General features: G+C 39.4%; 1 protein-coding gene across 3 annotated transcripts; it reads right to left on the bottom strand.

Moving 5' to 3' along the window:
* Positions 1-875: 875 nt before the first annotated feature.
* CCDC28A (coiled-coil domain containing 28A) lies at positions 876-17,632 on the bottom strand. Of its 3 annotated transcripts, XM_029224379.1 has the most exons (6): positions 17,473-17,632; positions 15,404-15,603; positions 12,030-12,193; positions 7,675-7,829; positions 5,719-5,741; positions 876-1,595 (listed from the first exon to the last, which is right to left on the bottom strand). In XM_029224379.1, exons 2-6 carry the CDS (start codon positions 15,559-15,561, stop codon positions 1,541-1,543), a joined length of 555 nt encoding a protein of 184 aa, XP_029080212.1. In that variant the 5' UTR covers positions 15,562-15,603; positions 17,473-17,632; the 3' UTR covers positions 876-1,540. The 3 variants fall into 3 exon arrangements, with proteins under 3 accessions (XP_029080212.1, XP_029080213.1, XP_029080214.1); XM_029224380.1 differs by lacking the exon at positions 5,719-5,741 and having other exon boundaries at positions 1,048-1,671; positions 17,473-17,618; XM_029224381.1 differs by lacking the exon at positions 5,719-5,741 and having other exon boundaries at positions 1,048-1,591; positions 17,473-17,618.
* Between the last annotated feature and the right edge of the window lie 10,203 nt (positions 17,633-27,835).

Genomic DNA, 27,835 nt, shown 5'->3' with positions numbered 1-27,835 from the left:
GATTTTCTCAGTTTTAGAAGGGGTATTAAAAGGACTGATTAGATAAACTGATCAAAACTCTTGGAACGCAGAATGCCAAAAATTACTGAAATTGAGACTTTTAAAAAATATTGTTCAGTGGGTCCCCACCCTCCCCATCTCCCATTGGGTGCTTGTTTCTGTGGCCTGGAAACAAGGAGGAAGAAGCATGGACCTATTCTACAAGGTGAAGGCAAGTGAGCTATAAATGAATAAACAAAATGTGGTATATCCATACAATGGAATGTGATTTGGCCAGGAAAAGAAGTATTGATAACATGCTACAACATGGATGAAACTTGAAACCTTGAAAACATTATACTAAGTAAAAGAAGCCAGTTACAAAAGCCATGTATTGTATGATTCCATTGATAGAAAATGTTCAGAATTGGCAAATCCGTAGAAACAGAAAATAGATTACTGTTGTCAAGGGCTGAGGGGTTCGGGAGGTAGGGAGTGACTGCTAATGAGTTTCTTTCTGAGGTGATGAAAATGTTCTAGAATTAAATTATGATGAGGGATGCACAACTCCGTGAATCTGTAAACCGCTGAATTATACGCTTTAGAGAAGGTAAATTCTATGGCATATGAGCTACTTCAACAAAGCTATTTAAAAACTAATGTTAATGTTCAGCTGCTGTTTGCTGAACATTACTGGTGTCAGCTATTGTGCTAAGCATCTTATAGGTACTTTTTTACTTCTTCATAACAACCACTACAAGCTGGTCATTAACCTCATTTTCTAGATTAAAAATTAAAATTAAAATAGAAACTGAGTAAACACACATGAACCCAAAGCTAATGGGCAGAATGCGGATTCAAATCAAGGTCTAAGCAAGGTCAAAGACCATATGCTCTTTTCATTATGCCAATATTTAAATGTGCATAAGTTGCAATATTTGCAAGAAAGTTACAGAACCTCAATTTTTTAAACACAGTTTACCTTTGAGGACTGAGCCCTTGTATTCCCAGATTGAAGACTACAGGTTTCTCCAAAACAGAGAGAGAGACTAATTTAAAACAATCACTTTATTAAAAATAGCAAATTTCACAAATACTCATTTAACATTTTGTTGTCACTGGCCACTGGAAAACACACCGGGCGTGTGTACTGATTATCTAACGTAAACTGAAGCTGGGCTCCCACAAAAAGCCTGGGCATCATCAACTTATGATCAACAGTGGAATAAGTTTGGTGAGCGCAGGAAGGATAAATTGTTCGGCCCCATCAACAACATTTAGCACAGTGCATTTCAAGTATAACCCGTAAGGCAACAATATAAAGCATAGCAGCAAAAGCTCTGTATCACATTTCCTGGTTATGCCTTCCACGAGGCCGAGGCCTCCAGTTATGGGGAATTATGGCAAGTCGAGTTCACTGAAAGCAGCATGTGAAAGCAGTCGCTGCACTTGCACTTTAATTAATTCCTTATTGTGGAAGATGATTCTGCTACTGGGTTCAGCTAGAAGAGTAAAGAATGCTGCTTTTCTTCAAACCACGAGAAAGCGACTGCATTTCATTTTAGCCGGCAGAAGTATTTGGAACATCTTGTGCATCTGCCAAATGGAGTTTCTGTCTGGATTCATCAGTTAAGAAGATTTTCATTCTCTAATGAGTGCTTCTTTTAAGTTTCTGGAAATTACGTTCAAAAGCTAAGAGACAGAGGTAATAAAAAAAGAAGTATGTTTAAAGGGAAAGTGCCTATGCTGCTATTGAGAAACATGGATGTGGTAAGACAATCTTTAAATGGAGTAAAGTAATTTTACTATGTCTAGAATTCGAAGATTTAAAAACAAATCACTGATTCAAGACTATGTTCCAGGACTTCGCTGGTGGCGCCGTGATTAAGAGTCCGCCTGCCAGTGCAGGGGACACAGGTTCAATCTCTGGCCCGGGAAGATCTCACATGCCATGGAGCAACTGAGCCTGCTCTCTAGAGCCCGTGAGCCACAACTACTGAGGCCCACATGCCTAGAGCCTGTATTCCACAACTACTGAGCCCACGCGCCTCAACTACTGAAGCCCGCACGCCTGGAGCCTGTGCTCTGCAACTACTGAAGCCCACGCACCTACAGCCCATGCTCCGCAACGAGAAGCTACCATAATGAAAAGGCCGTGCACCACAACGAAGAGTAGCCCCTACTCGCCGCATCTAGAGAAAGCCCACGCGCAGCAACGAAGACCCAAAGTAGCCAAAAAAAGAAAAAATAAAAATAAAAAATAGGGCTTAAAAAAAAGAAAAAAGACTATGTTCCAGGTTCTAAGAGAGCACAGAATTATTTTAATGCAGCAAGAATCATTCTCATGGTAAGAAGCTGATTAGAGGCAAATATGAAAACTTACTGGATTAACAAAATTCGCTTGAAAAGACAACACCACTTCATTTCCTTGGGAAAATAATTTCTTTGTGGAAGTCCAAGAGAATGAAATAAAATCGTCATAGCTCTAAAAGCTTTCCTATAATCCTCTGAATTATTCTTCAAGAAAACTTGAAATAGAATAAAATTCCTGTGTAGTTTATTCCATTCCCTTCTCATCACTGCCTTTCATTTTCCTCTTTCATATATATGATCCACTTGCCGCCTGTTTTTCAAGACTCAATTCAAGACTCAACAATGATCTGGATATACTGAGGACAACTAAATGCTAGGAATACGTGTACAGCAGACGTTTGCAAAAATGTACAGACATGAGCTGTGCCGTCAGAGACATATCTTCTTCAATTGGAAGGTTGAGATTTAACACATATCAACAGATAATGAAATAACGCAGAATGCTAGTTTGGGGTACAAACAAAATGCTTTATGGAAGTGGTCAGCTTGAGTGTTATTTGATAAGGAGAAGGGGGAGGCCAGAGCAACTCTAGGTAGAAAGTACAACCTGAACAAAGGCATTAAGGTGAGCATGAACTTGGGCATCCAGAGAGCCAACTTGGTGGGAATGAAAAATAATGAAAACTATAACAGGATGAATATGCCATGATCAAATTACTGAGAACCTTTTAAAAATCTGACATAGTAAAAACTTGGTAAGAAACAAGAATGGCAAGATGAAAGTGATGTTTTAGGAAGAATAACTCAGTGGCAATGTCTGAAGTCTACAGCAGTACTGTCCAATAGAAATATAATGTAAGCCACAGACATAGTTTTAAAAATATTTTACTTATAATCATGAAATTATCATTTCAACATGTAATCATAAAAATATTGAGATAGTTTACATCTTTTCATTCTAAATCTTTGAAATCAGGTGTGCACGTTATACTTAAAGCACATGTCAATCCATGTTGCCGACACTTCGTGTGCCCAGTAGTTACTTGGCTAGTGGCTGCCATATTGGACAGTGCAGCTCTAGGGTTTCTAGAGAACAGAAATTTGCAAGATTGTGGAATCAGGTGATGAGGGTAGAGAATGAAGGAAGAATACAAAACAGAACTGCTAACACCTGACAACTAACTGTAATTAAGAGACAGCAAATAATTTCCTGTCCCTGCCCGCTAGAGGCAGATAGTGCCAGGACTGATGAGCAATGTCTGCTACAGTCACAGAAGGGATTTTTAAACAATCTTGAAGATTAAAATAATAGGGGCACTTGAGAAAACCATAATTCAAAGAGACATGTACCACAATGTTCACTGCAGCACTATTTACAATAGGACATGGAAGCAACCTAAGTGTCCATCGACAGACGAATGGATAAAGAAGATGTGGCACATATATACAATGGAATATTACTCGGCCATAAAAAGAAACGAAATTGAGTTATTTGAGGTGAGGTGGATGGACCTAGAGTCTGTCAATACAGAGTGAAGTAAGTCAGAAAGAGAAAAACAAATACCGTATGCTAACACATATATATGGAGTCTAAAAAAAAAATGGTTCTGATGAGCCTAGGGGCAGGAGAGGAATAAAGACGCAGACATAGAGAACGGACTTGAGGACACAGGGATGGGGAAGGGTAAGCTGGGACGGAGCGAGAGAGTGGCATGGACATATATACACTACCAAATGTAAAATAGCTAGCTAGTGGGAAGCAGCTGCATCGCACAGGGAGATCAGCTCAGTGCTTTGTGTCTACCTAGAGGGGTGGGATAGGGAGGGTGGGAGGGAGGCGCAAGAGGGAGGAGATATGGGGATGTATGTGTATGTATAACTGATTCACTTTGTTATAAAGCAGAAACTAACACAACATTGTAAAGCAATTACACTCCAATAAAGATGTTTAAAAAATAAAAATTATAGGGGCACTGATGACAGGAAAATTAGGAGCGGAAAGTATGAATACGGAAAGAACATTTATTACAGATGAGGAAACTAGGGTTGCTAGGCTTTGCTCAAGGTTACACAGCTGCTTACCAAGACCTGAGACCAAGCGATTCAAAGGCCATGCGCTTGCAGTCTACCACCACGGCCTGCTGAACCGTTGGGGCTGAAGTGAGGAAAGCGGGAGACAAATGAGTCTAAATGTTTAACAGAAACTCAGATAAGAGGAGAGGAGTTATGTGTCATAAGCAGAGAGAGAATATAAAGCATAGAATATAACGTAAAACAAATACAAAGAAAAAAAAGAACCGGGAACTACTCCTAAGAAAAGCCTCCTAATTAACTCCTATCTTACCCCCATATTAAACTCTTTCTTGGCAGTGGTATCTTACATTAATATCTCCTACAGTTTATGTGGCTTCTCAAAACTGTATTTTCTTCATCTGTAAAATGGGGAGTATAACACCACCTACTTCCAAGAGTAGGACCAAATGAGATAATGCGTGTAAAACACTTCATATAATACTTGGCAAATAGTAGGTATTCAATAAAGGTGAGATATTAATTACTATTACTGGATTTGTATATATCTTCCTATTTCTTCATTGTTTTAACTGCACAATTCAGCAGTTAGTAACAGTATATGTTATTGCAATAAGAGTGATTTTTTAAAATATATATTCTATATAGTTTGGAAATTTTCATATACACATGATTACATGTAGCAGTTACCCCATATATTAAAGACGATACTCTGAAATGTTAAACAATCTACCCAAATTTACATTAGCAAAACGTGGAACCAAATTTTGAAAATCAAATCTCTTAACTCTACAACCAGTATCCTTTCCAGTATCTCCATCTTCAAAGAGATGTCTTACCACTAAAATTATTTTACAGGCAGGATCATTTTTTTGTTGTTCTTATATATCTCACATTGTGCCTATCAGTATGTTCAAAAATACATTTTAAAAATTTCTTGAAATAATTGCTCTAAATTGAAATGTCAAAACATGAATATTTTACATGTGCCTTTGTGATTTCCTTTAAGTTAATCCTATAATACACTTTAATGCATCTAAAATATTCTAGTTCTAATACTAAATTTAGAGTACTGTATTATGTCTGCTATCCCACTTCCATTTAGCTTAAGAATCTAAGATTCAAAATAATGTATACGGCAACTAGCCTAATTCTTAATTCTCTTGATTAAAACATTTTAAAAATTTGTCTTAAAAACCCAGAAACCATACAGAGCAAAGCACAAACCATAGAAAAACAAAATTTCAGCATACAAAACAACTGGGAAATTCCATTTAGAAACTAAAGGGAAAGATGGCCCCAGTAAATAGCAGTAGGTTTCTTCACTTGATTGGGACTATTCACCAAAAATTATAATCTGTGAACTTTTCACTGTTGATGTTAAGCAAAGGATACATGGAAGAATTCAATTCTTCTAGCTGTAACACAAAGTAACAAATTTAATTTTTATTTTTATAAGATAACTATCATAGATAATTGTTAACCATACATTATTAAAGACATTATTTCGCATTTAAGCTTTCTTTAAACAAAAAAGTATTAAAGAAAAAACTTTCTAAAAATTTCCAGACTGGGAAATTCACTTATGCAAAATAATAATAAAGTAGCTTTAGTATTTATGAAATAAGAATATAAGAGAATTAAAACCATATGATAAAAACTGAAGTTTTATAAGGATTCTTAAAACCATGCTTAATTATAATCATCTCTAATAATAGATTTTTTTTTAAAAAGCTGCCATTTTAATGATCAAAATCTTTAAAAACTTTATGAATTACAAAAACGATTTTATGTGATATTCAGCTTTTAGTATGAGGTAGAATTAACCACCTCTATTTTACAGAGAGAAAAATCTGAGTTACAAAAACATTAAATGGCCCAAAGTTATACAGCTCTATGTAGACCCTGGACTAAACAAAGGCTCTCTGGTTTCAAATTCAGTTTTCAGCATACCACAATCACAATTAAAAGTATAGGTTTGGGCTTCCCTGGTGGCGCAGTGGTTGTGAGTCTGCCTGCCGATGCAGGGGACACGGGTTCGTGCCCCGGTCTGGGAAGATCCCACATGCTGCGGAGCGGCTGGGCCCCTGAGCTATGGCCCCTGAGCCATGGCCGCTGAGCCTGCGCGTCCGGAGCCTGTGCTCCGCAACAGGAGAGGCCACAACAGTGAGAGGCCCACGTACCGCAAAAAGAAAAAAAAAAAAGTATAGGTTTGAGGGCTTCCCTGGTGGCGCAGTGGCTGAGAGTCTGCCTGCCAATGCAGGGGACACGGGTTCATGCCCCGGGCCGGGAGGATCCCACATGCCGCGGAGCGGCTACAGGCCCGCGTACCGCAAAAAAAAAAAAAAAAGAATCCTATATGGTGTTACTGGTTGAATTGTATCCTCCCAAAATTCATGTTTTAGTCCTAACCCTTAATACTTCATAACATGACTATATTTGGAGACAGGTTCTTAAAAGAGGGAATTAAGTTAAAATGAAGTCATTAAGATGGGCCCTAATCCAGTATGACTAGTGTCCTTACAAAAAGAGGAAATTTGGACATAGGGACCCACACAGAAAGGAAGAATGCCATGTGAACATGAAGATAGTTTTCAACAAGCCAAGGAGAGAGACCTCAGAAGAAACCAACTCTGCTGACACCTTGGTCTCCAGCTCTCAGCCTCCAGAACTGTGAGAAAATTAATTTCTGTTGCTTAAGCCACCCAGTCTGTGGTACTTTGTTACAGCAACCTTTGCAAGCAAAAACACATGGCAACCTACTAAATTACCATAAACACCAAACACACTATAAGTAACTACCACCTGAGTAAATAAGGCAAAATGCATTAATCATGCCAGGATCTTTTGACCTACTATCTTCTATATCTTAAGATCTTTTATATGTACAGAAGCAAATATTTTCCTTTTAGATCCCAGAAAATGTGCTTAGATGTAAATATAAGGATATATTGGATCCCAATATATCCTTTGGATATATTGCTTTCAAAAAAGAGTATGAAGTCCAACGTGGATAAAACTTGAAAACATTACACTAAGTGAAAGAATCCAGACATAAAAAGCCACGTATTTTATGCTTCTCGTTTATATGAAATGTCCAGAATAGGCAGATGTGTAGAGACTGAAAATAGATTGGCGGTTGCTGGGGGATGGGGGAGGGGAGCACTGAGAGGTACGGATTTCTTTTTGGGGTGATGAAAATGTTCTGAAATTAGATGGGGTGATGTCTGCACAACATTGTGAATAGACTAAAAATCACTGAATTTATACTTTAAAACGGTTAAAATGGTGAATTTTATCTCAATAAAAATTTTGATTAAGAAAAGAGTAAAGAAAGAGGACTGTACTCACATCAGACAGAAGCCTATCCAGATTGGAGTCACTGGCTGCTTTTCTCTTATCCTCAGGAAGTTCCTCTAGCTCCCCATAGAGCTCCAAATTCAAGCGAGCTAATTTCTCCTGCATTCCCCGAACATGTTCCATCTGTTCAATGGAACATTCATTTCCTGGGGGAACATTCCAGAACATTAATAAAGATTAGGATAGGTCAAACTAACTGTCTTGAGGAGAAACTTCTAAAGTCAAGGTGCTTAAAAGAAATTGGTTTTCCTTCTTTTGTAAATTACATTAAAGACTGCATATTTTCTGTGTAAAATTATAAATCAAATCTCCAACCAGGAACACAACAATCTAAAAAATAATCATGGGCATTAAAAAATGATATAGAAAAAAAATTTAAGAATGAAAGAACCCTTTAGGTAAAAAAAATTTTTTCAATAGTAATATATAGAGAGGTGTTAACACCATCTATTCACGTCCTAGTTGACAACTGCCATTAAAACTGAGTAACCCAGGGGCTTCCCTGGTGGCACAGTGGTTGGGAGTCGGCCTGCTGATGCAGGGGACGCGGGTTCGTGCCCCGGTCCGGGAGGATCCCACATGCCGCGGAGCGGCTGGGCCGCTGGGCCTGTGGGCCTGTGGGCCTGTGGGCCCGTAGGCCGTGGCCACTGGGCCTGCGCGTCTGGAGCCTGTGCTCCGTAATGCGATAGGCCGCAGCGGTGAGAGGCCTGCGTACTGCAAAATAAACAACAACTGAGTAACCCAACATTTTATAATGATTTGAGTGAAACTAAGAGTTCTATAAGGACTTCAACCGTGAATCATTCTGCCAACCAACCGTGTACTCCTCCTTTAAGAAATATAAGTGAAAATATTAATAAAGTGTGAAGAATGTAATGAAGCATGAGAACCACAATGTATACACAGTAGAGAAAGACAACTTATTGCTAAAGGATAGGTCTTGCGTTGTTTATTGACTAGACTCCTCTGAGGTAGCATTATCTGCCCAGATCAACCGATGTATATACATGAAATATTACATATTTTCATTCAGTTTCAGTACAGCCTCTCCAAATTCTTGATACTACCATTTTCCCCTCCCAAAACCTTTGATTTTTCTCAAAGGCATAATATAGCTCAGCTAAAGTTGAAGTATTTATCTTGAATAAATATGAATTAATGTAAATTATACTATCTTTTCCTCTAGCCAGCTTTATAACATCTTCATAAATTGACTATATTACATTATGTTAAGGACTACTAATAATTTTAAAGCTAGTTACAGCTCTTTCAAAATCATCCTTTCTTCATAGTAAAATATCTCATATTTCCTCTATTTTAATGATGTTTTTCAACAGTTAGCAACCTGGAAGGTCAAGTGGAAGAACTACCTCAAGAGATATATATGTATGTGTGTGTGTGTGTATACATATAAAGATGTACATATATTATATAGACAGAGGAAAACAATATAGAGTAAAAATATAAAGAGGTAGAAATCACAAGGAACAAGAGAAGAGATTCAGGGGATGGACCCAGGTGACCTAACATGAGAACAACAGAATCTCCAAAAGGATAAAAAGGAACAGATGGAAGAGAAATAAATGACCAATAGAAAAAAATGTTCCTTGAGATGAAACATGAGTTGGCAGATATGAAGGGCTCACTGATTTCCAGGCAGGGATGATACGGTCCTAAGCATATTCTGGTAAAGGCTTAAACTTTAAAGATAAAGAAGAATATCTTTCAAGCATTGAGACTGAAAAAAGTTACTTGGTAAAAAAGAATCCAGGGACTTCCCTGGTGGTCCAGTGGTAAAGAATCCGCCTTACAATGCAGGGGATGCGGGTTCGATCCCTGGTCAGGGAACTAAGATCCCACATGTCGCGGGGCTGCTAAGCCCACACGCCACAGCTACTGAGCTTGCATGCCTCAATTAGAGAGCCTGCGTGTTGCAAAACTACAGAGCCCATGCCCTCGGGAACCCGCACGCCACAACTACAGAGCCCACGTGCCCTGGAGCCTGCGCGCCACAACTAGAGAGAGAAAACCCGCATGCCAGAACTAGAGAGAAGCCCGTGCACCACAACGAAGAGCCCCTGTGCCGCAATAGAAGATGCCGTGTGCTGCAACTAAAACCTGACTCAGCCAAAAATAAAATAAAATAAAATAAATAATAAATAAATCTTTAAAAAAAAAAAGAATCCAACTGGCAATCAACTTCTCATCTGCAATGCTTATATATAGCAAACCATCGAATAACAGAGACTTCAATCCAAGAATACAAAGTCACTTAAAAGTTAGGGCAGGAAGGGTGTTGGGGAGAAGAGTGAAGAAGTAAAAGTGATCCAGAGATTATATCTCAAGGGTGGGAGAGAAGAGAGGGGAGAGGGAAGTGAAAGTATTCTAAAGATGCCACCTTACCGGGATGGAGTAAAGCAAGGAGGAAGGGATGTCATAAAACATCTTTGTGAAATAAATAACGTGTTTTAATGTCTTCTTTGCAAATAATAGTATAACCATGACTGGAAACCCAGAGACTATAAGAAAAAATAGACATATTTGAGTATACAAAAATTTAAAACTTTTATAAGGCGATGTATACCATAAAATCCACAGACACACTAATGTTGCTTAAAAAAATAAAAACAAAAGAGGTCAGAGGGTTAGTACCTAAAATATGCAAAGGGCTCTTAGTAATTAACAACAAAAGGATAAATAACCAAATAAAAAACTGGGTAAAGGTCCTAAAAAAGAGCAATCCAACCGCTTAACAAACATTCATGGCTATTCAAACTCAACAGTAATAAAAAAAACTCTTTACACCAACAGGCTGGCAAAAATGAAAAGGCTGGTAATACCTATTAGCTGGTGGGAATTCAGGGAAAAGAGTTGTTTCATAAATTGCTAATGAAAACTAAAAGTGCAATAGCTTTTCTGAAAAGCAATCTGGATACTTTTATTAATATTAAAATTACTTCTATGCTTTGACCCAGTAATCCCACTCATGGGAATCCATCCCAAAGAAATCAAAACAGCCACATAAGGATATATGTAAAATGATGTTCACTACACCATTGAGTTTAGCGGCTCCAAACTGGAGACAAAGTAAATGCCCTTCAACAGAGAAATGGCTGAATAAACCAGGGTATATTCACAACTTGAAAATTATGTAGCCATTAAAAAAAAGAATGAATTAGAGCTATACCAGGTGACTCAGAGAGATTTTCATCAGGTATTGTTATTTTATTTATTTATTTATTTTTTTGCGGTACGCGGGCCTCTCACTGTTGTGGCCTCTCCTGCTGCAGAGCACAGGCTCTGGACGCACAGGCTCAGCGGCCATGGCTCACGGGCCCAGCCGCTCCACGGCATGTGGGATCTTCCTGGACCGGGGAACGAAACCGTGTCCCCTGCATCGGCAGGCGGACTCTCAACCACTGCGCCACCAGGGAAGCCCCATCAGGTATTGTTTAGTGAGCAAAGCAAGACACCGAAGAGTGTATATAAGATACTATTTGTAGAAAACAATGAAAAGAAAAATCTCTGTGTGTGTGTGTGTATGTGTGTGTGTGTGTGTGTGTGTCACACAGTTAAATGGTTGGGGCTGGGGGGAAGCAGAGGCAGTAGAGGGCGTAAGGGAAGGGGTAGGGAAGCCAAGTAAAAGAGCTGGGGAGGGAAAGACAGCACTTAAAAACACAATATTTATGTTGATGACATTTATGCTTTTGTGTGAGATTCCATATGTGTGCATTCAATAAGTTTTAGATTGCTTTTTAAAAATGCAGGGAAATAATTTTTATCATCAGAAAAAGCTTATAAAGTGAGCTGGACGCTGAACATGAAATATCTGACCATACACTTTGTGAACTCGTATACAAAAATACCTATTCAGAGTTTTATTGGGACGATCAGTTAACTGTTCTTACATCTTCATCAAGCCAGATTCTTTAATATTCGAAAGTCAGGCATTGTGAGCAAGAAACAAGTTTAGGCTTGAAAGGGTAAAGAAAAATGATCTTGAGTCTTTCTAAAACTGAAACACTAAATCTAAAATATTTCAGTTGACAGAAAATGTCCCTTTTGTTTGTCACACTTTCAAGATACTTAGTCCCTCAACAGCAATCCTACTTTAACAATTCAACTAACCCTCCCTTTTTAAAAAACTTTTTTCCTGAAATCTTACAAGACAAATTATATCCCATGACAAATGAAATCTAGGTTGATTGCGTTTTATGCCTCTGGACTGTTTTTTTTTTTAAATAAAAGAAAATGACACTTCAAAAAGGAATTGCAAAATACATGCAGAAAATATGATGCAAACATCTTGAGAAGAAAAAGAGTAGAGAGAAACAGCTATGGATTACCGAATGCTTGGAGTTTTCCAGAGTGGAAGTCATTCAAAAGGCTGAGGAGCCCCCTCTCCATCTCCTGGACATCGGAGACGTCGGTGAGGAAGGAGTGCTGGATCGGGGTTGACTGAGCGCCTTTGCCTTCTCCACCCTGAGGTTTGGTCTTTTCTTTCATCACTCTGTAAAAAGGGTGCAATAAAAAATTAATTGCCTATAATTACCTTTAAAGAGAGATATTTTTTCAGGCTGTTCTAGATTAAGGAAAAAACAAGACATCCGAATAAAATCAATACTAAATAAAAACAGCCATTTCAAGGCAGAAACCAAAAGAACAGGCTATGAAAATCTCAAACAAATGTATAAAATATAACTACTAAGGTATATAAAGAGTTTGAGTAATGTACTTTTACTCTATGGTAATTCTTTGGACTGCAAAAAAAACTGAAGAGAGAATTAGTAAGTCTTTTTACTAGCCTGTGTTTCATATTTCACTTCTCCGTAAACATATTCTGCCTTCCCATCTAACTTTATCCTAGCTGTTCCCTGAACTATGGGCTGTCCAACAAGTGGTTATGGGGCCCCTACTCTGTAGCTGACATGGTGCCAGACACTGAGTATATGAATGCGTGCAGGCCATCAGTGACTGCACTGAAGCACGCCCAGTCTAAGGAGAAAGACAGACATAAATTCACAATCAACATGTGATGGAGCGCTAGAACCTGTTGGCCACACCCATAGAGCTGTCTCTAATCTCTCCTCCTCCACTGCCACTGTCCTATACCTGACCCAACTACTCCAGCAGCTTCCCAGCTGGTCTCCCGGCCTCTACGTGCAGTCTCTGAGCCCACAGAGCAGTCAAGTCAATTTTTAAAAAGTAAAGTCAGACCACATAATTTACTTAATGCAAAGCTTTCAGTAGTCCGATAACCTGAAGAAATTCTATCCTCTCTTGTATGTCAATGCTCTACACATTCTGAATCTCTTTTGCTTCCTAGAAATCCCTTCTCTCATCTCCTTGCAGCTAATCCTCTGCCCACGTTAGCACCCTTCCCCTCACTGCCATCCTTGCCAGGCTACCTCCCACACATGCTTCAAGTCTCAGTTTAAATGTGATCTGCTCAGGAAGGCCCTTTCCGAACCCCTAGACTAGGCTAGTTCTCATTACACACGTCTAGCATATGCCAGGCTCTCAAACTCTGGAGTGATGGTGCTATACATACTGTGATATGGGAGCAGAGAGAAAGAACAGTCTACTCAACCTAAGGGTAGCAGAGAAAACTTCCTAAAGGTGATATGTGAGTGAAGGCTTAAAGACTAGGAGTGAACCAGGCAAAAATGGGAGAGGGGGTTGTGTGTTACTTTTATAACCCCGACACGTGCTATAGATCCTGACGTAACACATATATTCAGGACTCAGTTAATTTCTACATAACATAGCATGAAGACCTCTTCCCCACAAGTGCGCTCGCCACAATGTGGGTAAGACGAATAGGGTGTACTGGGGGCTGTGAGTGTGTGGGCAAAGGTGGCAAGACTAATTAATTCCCGTGAAAAGAAATCAACTTAGAACACATAGGCCGTTGACACTAGGTCACTAACAGTTCTTCACAAAATGGGATTTGTAATTTTACATACATGATATTAGATTTACTATCACTATCTAGTATCTTGCTACTCAAAGTGCTGTCCAAGACCTGTACCATCAGTATTACCTGTGAGCTTATCAGAAATGCTTAGCTGAAGCCCCATCCCGAACTAACTGATTCAGAATCTACATTTTAAAAACATTCCCAGGAGATCCATATTCACATTAAAATCTGAGATAAACTACTATGGACTATAAGGTTTCAGTATAGCAAATTTTTTTTTCTTTCAAATTGGAAGCTTTATCCAAGTAAGTGTTTTGCATCAGTTCATCACTTAACAACCTTCTCAGAAAAGAAAATAAAAATCTGTTTCTTCTTACTTCGGTGTTTTTGATCATGTCACACTGTCTCACTTTATGTTAAAATAATTCAATTAAAAAGCACTCACTGAAATTATACTATGTGCAAAGCCCCACTCTAAATACTGTCTGGCACACAAGACCCAGCCCTCAGGAAGCCCACATTCTAGAAGAGGGTAGAGAAATAAAAGTACAAGGTAGAAAAGACAATGAGATACAAATAAACTGATGCAAAAACTTGTAAAAAGGAATGATTTCCTTTCAAATCTCTTGGCTTTCTTTCCTCATCAACCATAACCATATTCAAAATCTGATTCTAAATTAAACTCCTCCAGGAGGAAAACCCCTTTCCAATCTGATAGTATATTAAAAAGAAGCCCTTATAACTTTATTTTTCATTTAGTCCTTATTGGAATGTTCTTTTCCAAGGGTCTCTGGCTATGTCCCTTTTGTTTCCTCAAAGACAGTGTGAGATCATCACCAGCAATCTTGTCTTTTGTGTTAATCCAGTGGCTACAAAGTGCTACAAGCATTACTTCCTTAACTAACTCTCATGATGAGCTTGCAGTTAGAAGCTTATTTAATCATAATTATCTAGAGGATTGAGATTATGAAATGCTTTTTCTCTTAAGATATTATCCTGCTTTCCAAATATCTAACCCTACAAAATACTCATATATGCAGCAATAATAGGTAACATTTAAACTTGCCCCTTTTCCTTTAAAGCCTTAAGACAAATATTAATATGTTCACTAAATATTAATACTGATACTTCTAGGTGGTAGGATTTTAGTATTCTTCTGTTTCTTCTTTGAATTTTTCCTGTGTTTAAATATTTACAATAAATACAAATCACTTCTATTAAAACAGTGAACTCATTCTTTAAAAAAAAATAAAACTACCAAAGCACAAACACTCAGCTTAAAAAAAAACAACCACCAGATATGTCTTTTCCATTCCTGGGTAACTCATCAACTTTGTCTGCAAGTTTTCTTGCTCTGTATTTTTTTTTTTTAATATTTATTTATTTGGTTGCATTGGGTCTTAGTTGCGGCTCGAGGGCTCGTTACTTGCGGCATGCAGATTCCTTAGTTACGGCGGGCAGGCTCCTTAGTTGCAGCATGCATGTGGGATACAGTTCCCGGACTAGGGATCGAACCCGGGCCCCCTGCATTGGGAGCACAGAGTCTTAACCACTGTGCCACCTGGGAAGTCCCTGCTTTGTATATTTTAATACGAGACAAAGTAAGAGCCTTAAAGCCAATCATTCATTCTGCATTTTCTAATCTCTATACACTGTAACCTTCAAAAAATTCTTTTCTAAATCACATGTAATATGTGCCTCAAAAGTCAAACCAAGAGGAAAAACATGTTGTAAGAATTAGTGGATTTAGTATTTACTTTATAGCATTTTGCTGTGATAATGTGAAAGAAGAGAATTCACCTTTTTAACTTTGGTCGCTGTGAAGTTGACTGTGATGCAGGATTTGAAAACCCCGTGCTTTTACTAACTGGAATGGCATTTTTTTTGGCATTAACAACCTGAGTAGAGTGGGCACTAAAAGACTTAGGACTCCTCCTCTTCACTTTGCGCTCCTCCATTGTTTTAAGTTCCTTACTGCACCAAGGCCAGCTTCTTATGACCTAAGGAAATACAGCAAAATTATACATATATGCTATAATATGCCAAAATGAAAGGGCTTCAAAGACCCACTTCACGGGCTGTAAGAGGATCAAGAATTTCAGAGGTCATTAAAGAAAGTTAGAACAAGGATTCTTAAGCTTAGTTTACTGTATTATGCACACAGAGGCCCTAACCAAAACTGCCTGTTAGACAAAAAATTTTTTCACTGTTTATTAATTCATCCCACAAAAATTTACTCTCTTCTACATGTCAGGCACTATTTGGGGCATTGGGGAGACAGTACTGAACAAGACAAAGTCCCTGCCTTCAATGTTCCCTACATTCTTATCGAAGGGGAACAACATATAAACACTAAACAAATCATCCAGCCTGACTCAAGCTTTATGTGCCCCTTAGGTCTCCCTTCTAAAACGTATTCTTTGAAAAACCACCTAGATACAAACAGATATATAATTGACATGGGTACCTGCATTTTAATTAGCAACTAGAAACCTTATGTCAACTACCAAGTAGAAATTCAGTTGCTGCCTAGAGTTAATACTGATTCTAGTTCCTTGATCAAATGAAGTTCTGTAAAATTAAACTTGTTCCATCACAATTTTAAATTTACTTTCTCTACCTATTTCCAATGAAACATGAAACTTTATTATATATGTTTAGTTTTGTCAATGTCAAAAAAGTTACACTATGAAGTTACAGTTGGTCCTTCCATAGAGAATATGTGTAAAACCTTCTATTTATCCAGTACTTTCCCTTTATGTATTAACCAGCTTTATTTCTCTAACAGCCACCCATCTAAAAATATCCTTCCACATTTCCTTTTTATTTATGCATAATATTAAATTCTTCCTAAATATATTGTTTCATGCATCATAACATGAGAAATTTATATGGCTATTTTTCTCATCAGATTGTAAAGTGCACTAGGACTGTTAGGTCTTTTATTGTATGTTGTGTTGAATTTAATCATTCTATGACCATTCAAAAAGTCTCAAATCCACTGATGTCACTCCTCAAGTAATTATTTGAGAATTTTAATGAAAATAGATTTTTTTTGGCTACTGTCTGGACTCCGAGCTACTAGCACTGTTATTTAAACCATTGAGCTCAGTTGGCTCAGGCTGACTCTAGACAATCATAACTGGAGCTAAACCTCCAAAGGACCAAAGGCTGTAAAGGAGAGGCTCTATTGCCCAGTCTCTAATCCCAGATAACGAACGTAAATCCGCTTAAATCTTGGCTAACAATTTTTCCTTTAAGAAGCATTTTAAGTAACAGAACAGACATTTTGGGGTTGTTTCAGCATGCAACACAAATTAAATGTTTAAAAAATAACTGAATAGAGAAGATGCGATATCAGTTCTCCAAAGAGGCAAGGATCCGTATAAATTTATGATACACATAAACACACTGGTTTTCGAATTTAATTATGCTTATACACAGTTGGTGACACTAGAATAATAATAAAAAAAAACCAGGAAACAATGCAAATAAACCAACAGTAGTCTAAACTATTGATAAGATGTTCTGAGGGGCCAGGGCTCGAAAATTATGCTTTTTTGGTGAGATAACATCACTACTACAAGAGCACCGAAACCCTTCTTTTATACCAAGCAGCAAGGAACCATTCAGAGAAGACCTTCATAGACTACAGCTCGTAGTCTAACTCACACATTAGTTTGAGAGCCAGGAACCCACAGCCTCCAAGCCGGAGAACTAGAAATTCCTCTTGACTTCACCTCATTGCCCTTCCCGAATCAGCCGTCACGGAGAACCTTCCCCGCCCAGAATCCGAGAGCGGCCAGAACCGGTGGTGGGAGGGGCCTACAGGGGAACATTAAGGGGGTGCCTTTGCTTCCACTTCATACCTGGGGAAGAAGGGGATCGGGGTCCTCTTCCTCAACCTGCAAGGACCCTGGGGCCTCTGAAGCCACCGCCGCAGCTGCAGCCGCCGATACTACAGCTGCAGCTTGAGCCGGGGTCACATCCCTGAGCTCTCGCCTTCACAATGCCCTTTGTTTACGGAAGTGACGTAAGGAGGCGGAACCTCCGCTTACTAGCCGGGAGCCTCGCCTCTTCCTGTTCCACATGTGCGGCTCCCGTCTCCGGCTCTGGCACCGTATTGCTTCCCCTGTCCTGCATTCAACTGTAAGTTCGACGGGCATGGAAAGGAGGATCCAGAACTGGGCTTTTATTTTGGGCTCAGTGGCCCAGAAGCTGGGAGGGTCAGGAGGGGAGGTGGAGGCAAGAACCGGAAATGTAGTACCTTTTCCGGAAGCTGTCCCGCCCCCTCCGTGTCAGCTCCCACGCACTACAATTCCCAGCACGCTGTTCGAGCAAGCGTGGAGGCGGAACTAGAGTGTCGCCATAGCAACTGTTCCGGATTGTTTCTGACGCCTCGCCTGGACTTCGCAAGGTAAAACAACGTTGGCTTGTAAGGCCGCGTAAAAAAACGTGATTCTGTTTAGCAACCCCGAGGCTGAGCCCCTGAATGAAATGCTATTACTGATGCTATAAGTAGCTACTGTTCAGGCACTTGACAGACGTCATCTCTAAACCTCACTGCAATCTATGAATTAGGTGTTAGAATCCCCCTTTTAGAAATGAGGAAGCTGACACTCAGAAAGGCTACGTCTCTCTGTCGCCAAGACAGTTCCTCCCTACCTTTACTCCCTCTGGAGAAGGAGTTGAGGATTGAGAGAGATCGAACTCTCTTAAATGAGGGGAGAATCCATGTTTTATACCCTCATCTGAGTAGCCTTCCCCGTTGGGGGTGGGAGATATTAGGTTCATAGACCTTTAGATTGAAGAGACTAGAAAGCACCATGTAGTTCTCCCTCGTTTGCTAATAAGGAAACCGTATCTAGAGGTCGTTTTAATGCCCGAGAGGCAGAGCACAGACGAATGCAATTATCCTGGTTTCTAATATGGGATGTTCTACCGCCACCCCCTCCATTTTTAAAAATTCTGAAATGTTTTAAAAAGAAAAACAGAGTAAACATTCATGCACCCACTATCTAGAATTAACGGATATTACGTTTTATCATTTTATATTTTTAAATGAAGAAATATACCATTACAGATAAAGCGGGTGCTGCCTATTCTCAGTGCCACTCTACTTCCCTTCTGAGGGGTAACTGCGGTCTTAAATTTGATACGCATCTTGCTAATCTAGTTTCGTATACTTTCACTGTTACTATGTATTTGTAAACAATATATAGAATGACTTTGGGCTTTTGAAGTTTTACATGAATGCTTTATATTTTGTGTATTGATCTACAAGTTGACTTCTAACCCAAGTCTGTTTTTGAGAAATAGGCTTGCCACAAACTATCTGAGAATTCCCATAGTGATGGACGTTTAGGTTGTTTCCCATTTTTCACCGTTACAAACAATGCTGTAGGGGGCAATCTTCTCAATATCTTTTCTCAATGTCTCTTAACTCATCCCTGAATTGTCTTATCTGAATAAGCAGAACTTGCAAACTGGTGATTCACAGACTATTTTTATTTTTTTTTCAAGTTGGTTACTAACAGTTAAAAGCAAAGGAATTAAAAATGTCAGCTCATCCATTTGGCATCCCAGTAATAAATGGGAAGATCTGACCACACTAGATCTGCACAACAGACTGGCAACAGTCGTTCAAGCCCAAGAGCAGCTGCCTCCTTTAGATCAGTTCAGGTGATCTCTATTTTTCTCTAAGACACAATGTGTTTAGTATCCCTCTGAGCCCTGTGGTATTTGCATTTGCAACATAATACAGTAATGAGATAGAGTCATAGAGGTACTTTTATTTGAAATCTAGAGTTCTTGAAAGAAATCTTGTTCTTTGAGACTTACTAGATTTTCCTTTATACTGAAAGATCCCTGCTTTGGATTGTTAAATGCACACCTTGTGTAAATTAATCAGATACTTTCTTCCTAAAGACAGTATGTATTTCCAGGATAGGAGCTGTGATCAACAAGACCACTCCCCTCACCCCCCACTAATGTACTCTATATAGCATATTTTCAGGACTTCTCTGGCAGTCCAGTGGTTAAGAATCTGCGCTTCCACTGCAGGGGGCACGGGTTGGATCCCTGGTCGGGGAAGGTACCACATGCTATGCAGTACGGCCAAAAAAAAAAAAAAAGCATATTTTCAAAAATATTATTTCTTATGGAAAATTTCAAACATATACCGAAGAAGACAGAATGGTATAATGAACCCCTAAGTATCCATCATCTAGCTGTTGGCTCATGGCCAATCTTGTTTCACTTATACCCCTCCCCTGACATTTTCTCCTGTCCAGTAATATTTACATTGAAGCAAATCCCAGATATCACTGAATCTGTAATATTTCAGTATGGATCTCTAAAAGACTTTTAAAAACTTTACCATAATATCACTATTATTCCTAACACAACACTAATTGCTTAATATTTTCAAATATGCAGTGTTCAAATTTCCAATAGCATCATAAGTGTCATATTTTATTAAATAAAATGTGACATCATAAGTGTCACATTTTATTAAATCAGGAATATTTTTCCGTAACGTCCTTAGGTGATGAATGGGTTTGGAAGCCACTGTTGTACATCTTCATTTGTTGAGCTGCAAACTGGCAATGTCTTTCCCCTGGAGGTTACACTCTAAAGGAGATGGAAGGTATCTCAACCCAAAGCAAATGGCTATTCTACCTCAGTGCCTGGAAAAGAGTCATGCCTTATTGTCCCTTGTGGTTCTTTTAGGGAAGAGATTTTTGGGTTTTGATTTTTTAACTTGGAAGCCTATCTATCATTTCCAAGGGTTCCTACATCTCCTTTTCCTCCTATACCAGAATGCCTAGGCCAAGATAGATCAGAATCAATGCTTCTTTGCATGCCTGACTCAGGAAACAGCTAGTAAACAAGCCTTAAAGCAGAAATGAGCTTGCCATATTCATGGAACTGAAAGAATGCCAGTCAGTGTGGTGGTGTGGATTCTGGTCTACTCTAAGATGTACATCTTAAGCATTAGTGAAGGGTCCCAAAATAAACACAGGGACCCTTAAAATTGTAAGTATTTTACTGCTGACGGCTTTGGAAATGCAAACAAGGGGGTAAACAACTGATCTGAAAAGTTACAGACTTAGACATTTACAAAATTCTCACATATATGGTCTTTGATTAATCTGTCTCCCTCAATAGGCTTTAAGTTCCTTGAGGGCAGATATTATTTTTTATTTGATTTTTGTATCTTAAGCACATTTCATTGTGCATTACATAGAACATGACATAAGGTAGGTGCTCAATAAATGTATGCGTTATGAATGAATGAAGTTCTCTGATTTTATTTCTGAAAGTAAAGTGTTTCACATAATTCTTCTCTAAACCCCAAAGTCCATAGATGTAGGCCCAGTCATAATGCCAATCAGATGATGTCACTAATCCCCAGGCAAGGGCTCTGTTTTTAGCTGGGCAGTTTGTGTTTTGTTTCCCAAGCCTTCATACCAAGGGATCTAATGAAGGAACTAATCCTGAAGCTTAGGGAAATTGTTGCCCGGGTGATTATTTTAAAAACTTAATATTTGGTATAGTTTCGGTTTGTGATTCTACAAAATTAATGTTTTAATATAATTTCGTATTCACACTTCCTTTTTAAGGGCAGGAGTAGTTAACAGGATTAGGGGATGGCTGTCAGCAAGATACGAGGACAATTCATCCTTTCTCTAAGTTCTTGTCAGAGGGACACTCCACCTTTAGAAGAAGGCTTACTGTAGGCTTAACCAAAAAACAAAGTATACCGGGACCAGCAAATTAGCTACACTGCATTACAACCCTTCCATCAGTTTTATTTCTTTTTGTTGAGCTTTAATTAAGTAGCAGTATTATCATGAAGCATCACAAGATTGCTAAGAAATACCTGTTGGGATAGCTTACAGAGTAGCAGTACGAGATGCAGGGGAGGAAGGAGGGAGGAAGGAGGGAGGAGGGAGAGAAGAGGGAGGGCGGGCGGGAGGGAGTAAAGAGTAGGAATGGCTCCCATAACACTATTTATATCTCTATTTAAAGAAGAAATTTTGAAATGTTACCTAAATTCTAAGCTGCTACCACTCTGTCTTTTGAGTTGCCATAATTCCTATCAATGGGGAAATAAATGTTTACATTGGGGCAAGAAAAGGGATGAGACTCTAGGTAGATGGCCCATGTGTGTCGTAATACAGTAATGAGAATTGGATACGTACAGGTGAACGGGAGGCTGAGTTTGGGGATATGAGGTTGACAAAGGCGAATTGTTCTGTATGATAAAGTGGGGGAAATTGTTCTCGGTGGCAGAGGATGTGGGTTGAGAAATGTTGCTCATAGTTAGCAAAAAAGTGGGGAGCAGAGGGGGAACGGAGGGATAAAATGGTGGGAAGAAGAAGAGCAATGAGGGCTGTTATCCAACTGTAACTGTTAGTGTGGCTATAATTACACACACACACACACACACACACGTTCTCGATGCTTCCAAACATCAAAATAAATCCCCTGCAAGCTCAAGGCTTTGTGTAAATTAGTCATTATGGAAATCAAAGGAAAAGCTTTGTATTCTACATCTTTAGGAGATTTGGAGAACAAGGGCAGTATGTATGGAATAGTAAAGTAATCCATAAACTAAACTATCCATAAACTAAACTATGTCAGATGAAGCAGGAGCTAAGAGTCCAAGGTGAACGAGAAAATTACAAGCCACAGTTTCCCCTACAATCTTAGAAAGAGGGAGAGACATGAATTTTCCACCATCTGAAGATTGGAGGTTTATATTAATTTCATTTTAACCTTAAAGGGCAAGGGTACCTGGGATGACACCTGGTAATCTGCTGGTCTCTCCCACTAGTCTGTTACCTACCTGAAGGAAGGAACTATATCTTACACAACTTTATATTCCCAAGGTCTAGCATATTGTCTGTCATACAGTAAAAACCTAGAAAATGTTCATAAAATGAGTGAATAAATCAGGAGAAAACTAGACTTATATGATTGTGAGTAGCAGAATGGCATTATTAATTTAATCAAGTGTCACCATAACTCAGATGACTAATTCATAGAAATTACAAGGATTCTTAGTCATACCTACCTCTGGCCTCCAGGTGGCAGTATTATCTCATATTAAATTTTTTGAGACCAGATTGCATTTAACATTTGAGGGGGAAAAAAATAACCATAAATGAATTAAACAATTCTGTAGCTTACTTCTGTAATTGTACTGAGCAAAAATAAGAAATAAAATGTACTTACATGAGATTATAGATTTCTTCTCCAATTTCAACACAAATGAGAATTACCGGTCATTCTCTAATTCAAGCAGTTTCCAAAACTTTGAAGGTAAATACAAATTGGTGTACTTTGCTTACAAAACACATGTATTTCTTTAAAGTACGGAAATGTGTGTGGGGGGCAGTAATATGTCTAGAAATAATTCATCTACCAACAAACAAGTTGACCAGATTAAATACAGGATGGTCAGTTAAACTTGAATTCTAGATAAAGAATACTTTATTCATATAAGTATATCCCATGCAATACTGGGGACTAAAAAAGTACTTGTTTATCTGAAAATCAAATCTAACTAGTCATCCTATATTTTGCTTTGCTAAATCTTGCCATCTTACCAACAACATTTTGTTGTCGTCGTTAATTACAAAATAAGCGGAACTCTCCCAGGTCTGCAGGGCCCAGTGCTGTTTCTTTATTTGGAGAGATGAAAGGGAAGTAGCTTGGTAGGGTCGGCTTCCTCGCTGTAAGTCTAACTTTACCGTTCTTTGTACTCTACCCATGCAGATCAGAGTTCCCCAGCTGAGTAACTTATCTTCAGGAAACTGACCTCTCAAGCAAGTGCAGATGGTATAGCCTAAAGCGGTGATTTTACACAAACACAGTGTTTTATAGCACTTGTGAGTCTGGTTGCAAAAGCCAAACCATGAATGATATTCTAGACTCCGTCACCTCTGATTTATACTTTTCAGAGGTACCTGATCCATAACAGCTATGACAACAGAAATAGGCGAATTGCTTATGAAATAAATCCTATTTCAAGAAAGTAAAGAATTTTCTGGTAAATTCAATCATATGTTATAGTTCTATGCACATTTGCATTTTTAATATAAGCATTCCCTATCTTCTAGATAAAATGTGCTTCATAATGTCATTTATAAACATTTCTGAATTTAAAATAAGCTTTCCAGGAACTTCCCTGGTGGTCCAGTGATTAAGAATCCACCTTCCAATGCAAGGATGGGTTCAATCGGTCGGGGAACTAAGATCCCACATGCCTCGGGGCAACTAAGCCTGCGCGCGCCTGCAACTATAGAACCCACGTGCTCTGGAACCTGCACTGCACAACTAGAGAGAAGCCCGCACGCCGCTGTAACAAAGAGCCTGCGTGCTGCAACTAAGACCCATGCAGCCAAAAATAAATAAATAAATATTAAAAAAAAAAAGCTTTTCATAGAAACAATATTATGAATGGTAGCTCTTCAGGTTACCTAGTAAAAGTGTATTTAATTATGTGACTGAACCACTGTATTTTAAATTTAAAACAGGTTTTTTAAAGGTAGTTATAATAATAGTATTTTAAAGAGTAAGAAAGAAAATAGGTTTTAATTTTTTTAATTTTTGCGGTACGCGGGTCTCACTGTTGTGGCCTCTCCCGTTGCGGAGCACAGGCTCTGGACGCGCAGGCTCAGCGGCCATGGCTCATGGGCCCAGCCGCTCCGCGGCATGTGGGATCTTCCCGGACCGGGGCACGAACCCGCGTCCCCTGCATCTGCAGGCGGACCCTCAACCACTGCGCCACCAGGGAAGCCCAGAAAAAAGGTTTTAAAACATTGAATATTCGTGTTTGAGGAAATCTCAGTAACTCTTTGGCTCTTGCTCTGTCCCAGAAGTCATTCTAAGTGATTTAAATGAATTACCCCGTTTAATCCTCATAGTAACCCTAGGCAGTAGATTTTGTTATGATCCCACAAAAGTGGGGCAAGGGTTAAATAGCTGCCCAAAGTCACACAGCTACCGAGTAGTTGAACTGGGACTTGGGCCCGCCCACATCTGCATTAAGCCCTGTACATCACAGCTGCGTTGGTGTAAATACAGAGTTCAGTGAATTGTGGGAAAAGATTCTGAAGGGGACATCTGATCACTGTCTAGGGTAGTACAGTGTATTGTTCACTGAGCCTAGAACAGTTCAAAGTGAAGGGCTGGTCTTTTCCTTAATTTAGGTGTATTTTGAGTGCTCCTTTTGTGCTTACCAACCAGAATGGAGCTGTTTTGGAGTTTATAGATGCAAAAAAAGAGTGTCAGAAAGAGGAAGAAAGATTTACCTGAGGTAACTGGATAAGAGTTAATAAAAGGTGGAAGAAGATTAAGGGGCACATGTGTGTAGGTATGAGAAAGAAATTTCTGGGGTGGAATAACTGAGTTGAGACCTGAAAAGACAAATCAAAAGGAGAAGAATTTTACTTTGTTAATTAACTATAGGAAAAGGAAATGGGAAGTGGAAGAGATATTGCCCCAAACTGTTGCTAGTTCTGCCTAACTCGCTCAGATTTGTGATACCTGAGGTGAGTCATGCATGACCCAGTTGTGGCAATGGTGCACTTCCTGAAGGCCGTTGTTCAAGGCACAGTCCCTCATGTGCTGAAGGAAGAGTCAGACTCCAAACCCCACTTAGTCGTCTTTAGACACTCTGTCCACCCTTTACCCTCTCCCAAAGAGATAAGAGGTAGGAGGCAGGAGGGAAAAGAATCCTGGACTTACTCTTTGGGGAACAGCCTTCTGACCTTGCCACCTGGCTAGTTGGATAACCTTTGGCCTCTGTTTCCTAAGCTGGGAAAACAGGCATGATATTACCCACCTTGTGATATAAGCACCCAGCAAATATTAGCTCTCACCCCATTTAATCTTCATAACTCTGTGAGGAAGGTATCATTCCCATTTTACAGATATGGAAAAGGAGGCTCATAGGGGTTAAGGTCCTTGTTCAAAATTACGTGAGTGAGGGCTTCCCTGGTGGCGCAGTGGTTGAGAGTCCGCCTGCCGATGCAGGGGACGCTGGTTTGTGCCCCGGTCTGGGAGGATCCCACATGCCGCGGAGCGGCTGGGCCCGTGAGCCATGGCCGCTGAGCCTGCGCGTCCAGAGCCTGTGCTCCACAACCGGAGAGGCCACAACAGTGAGAGGCTCGCGTACCACAAAAAAAAAAAAAAAAAAAAAAGCACGTAAGTGTGAGTACAGAGGTGGAGATAGGATTAAACCCTGTCGTTTAATCCTAATGACTGTTGCTCTTTCCTTTGCAGTATTGCCTTCAGTAGAAAATGCAACCACTGAAATAAAATGGATTACTTTTTTTCCCCTATAGTGAAAATAAAATAAAGCCTTTTTCTACTTCAGTCCTGATAAATAGGAAAAAAATAAATAAAACCCAGAAATATTTTGTTTCCTAAGATAGCAAAAATGGAAAGGTTTTCTAGAGCAAAATATACTGTTTATAAACATTCCAAAAAGCTTTCAAATTATGAATAAGTAGACACTAGTAGCCTTCATTCGTTATAGTAACTTTTATTTTTAAACTATGCCTTATTACACAAGTAATACAAGCCTGTGCATTCAACATGTGTTTACTGAGCATCTACTAGGTGTCAAATATTTTTCTAGGCTCAGAGAACAGTACAGACAAAAATCCCTGTTCTCATGGAGCTGGTATTCAAATGTAAGCATGGCAGATTGTACGAATAACCATAATAACGAAATCACTTCTATAGAATAGAAAGGATAAGTATTATGGGGAAAATAGACTTGGGAAAGGGGAATAGGGTTGTGGATTGCAGTTTTAGATAGGGAGCTGTGTACGGGAAGGCCGAATTGAGCAGGTGAGTTGTGAGCAAAGACTTGAAGAAAGGGAGGGGGTGAGTCATGAGAACATCTGGGGTAAGAGCAGAGCAAGGACCATTGCAGTGGCAGAAGGTGGGGGCATGCTTGGTGTGTAAAGACCAGTAAGGGGGGCAAGCTGGCTTTAGAGGGCTGAGCACGGGGAAGGGCAAGAAGTGGGGAGGTGGGAGAGCTAAGGCTGCGTGGGGGGGGGGGGGGGAAGAAGTGGCAGATTATGTGGGGCCTGGTAGGCCATTTTTAGGGTTTAGGGTTTTTTCCCTTTGAGAAATGGAAGCATCTGGAGAGTTTTGAGCAGAGCAGTAACATGATCAAGCCTCTGTTTTGATAGATCACTACCTCAGGCTGCTGTTGGGAATAGACTGTGGGAGTAGAGGGGAGGAGCAGGGAGACCAATTTGGAGACCATTGAGGTGATCCACGTGAGAGATGATGGTGTCTGGACCAGGGTGGCAGCTGGGAAGGAAGTTAGAACGGGTCAAAACCTAGATCCATTTTGAAGGTAAAAGTAACAAGGTTTGCTGAGAGATTGGATACGGGGCGTGGGAAGATGAGTCAAGAATCACTCCCAAGTTTTTTGGCCTGAGCAACTGCAAGGAAGGATTTGCCATAGACTAAGATGGCAAGACTTGTGTGTTGGAAGCCAGGGAGGGCAGGAAGTTCATTTTGAGATATGTTGTGTTCAAGGTGATGTTTTAGGCATTCAGGTGGAGATGCTGAGTAAACGATTGTATGCTTAAGTTGGAGCTCTGATCCAGCCCGGATGTATAAATTTGTTCAGCACAGAGCTAGCATCTGCAGCCGTGAGACCTCATGAGATCACCAAGCAAACGCAGAGAGCGAAAACTCCTGAGGACTGAGCCTTGGGAAAAGAGGAACTGGCAAAATTAGGAAATCAAGACAGAGAAGACTAAAGAAGGAGAAAATTAGAAATACCAGACAATGGCTATGCCATTCACATTTTCATGTATATCATTCCAGACCTTTTTTCCTCGCTTGCATATGGCTTCCTTTTTTAAAAGTTCACTTAGAAATATAATCTAAAATTTTACTTTATAGATCCCTTTAAAAATAAATTTTGAGTGTATCCATACATGTATGTGATATTCTAATAAAAGGTAATAAAAGTTTTATGATGAAAAGGAACTCTCTCTTCCAGACAGCCTGGTTAGTGGTCTCATCTCACATGTGGACAATATATGAATGTATGTGTATATATACACACATGTATTCACACATGCTTAGGATATGCACATTGTTCTGCCACTCTCTTTTCACTTAACAATGTATCTTAGATCTTGTTCCATATTGACATATGCAGAGCTTGCACTTTCTAGACATACTAGT

This window comes from Monodon monoceros, unplaced genomic scaffold (assembly GCF_005190385.1).
Source record: "Monodon monoceros isolate NGI ecotype Baffin Bay Population unplaced genomic scaffold, NGI_Narwhal_1 Super_Scaffold_15, whole genome shotgun sequence".
Lineage (NCBI taxonomy): Eukaryota > Metazoa > Chordata > Mammalia > Artiodactyla > Monodontidae > Monodon > Monodon monoceros.
This window is presented reverse-complemented; position numbering and strand designations above follow the sequence as displayed.

What these genes read in the sequence shown, in the direction of transcription:
- CCDC28A (XM_029224379.1), bottom strand. Translation starts at nt 15,561, where the DNA reads ATGGAGGAGCGCAAAGTGAAGAGGAGGAGTCCTAAGTCTTTTAGTGCC. An exon ending in TGGATAGGCTTCTGTCTGAT is followed by an intron (nt 5,742 to 7,674) that starts GTGAGTACAGTC and finishes TTTGTGTTACAG; the next exon opens with CTAGAAGAATTGAATTCTTC. An exon ending in GAAGAATTGAATTCTTCCAT is followed by an intron (nt 1,596 to 5,718) that starts GTATCCTTTGCT and finishes TGATGAATCCAG; the next exon opens with ACAGAAACTCCATTTGGCAG.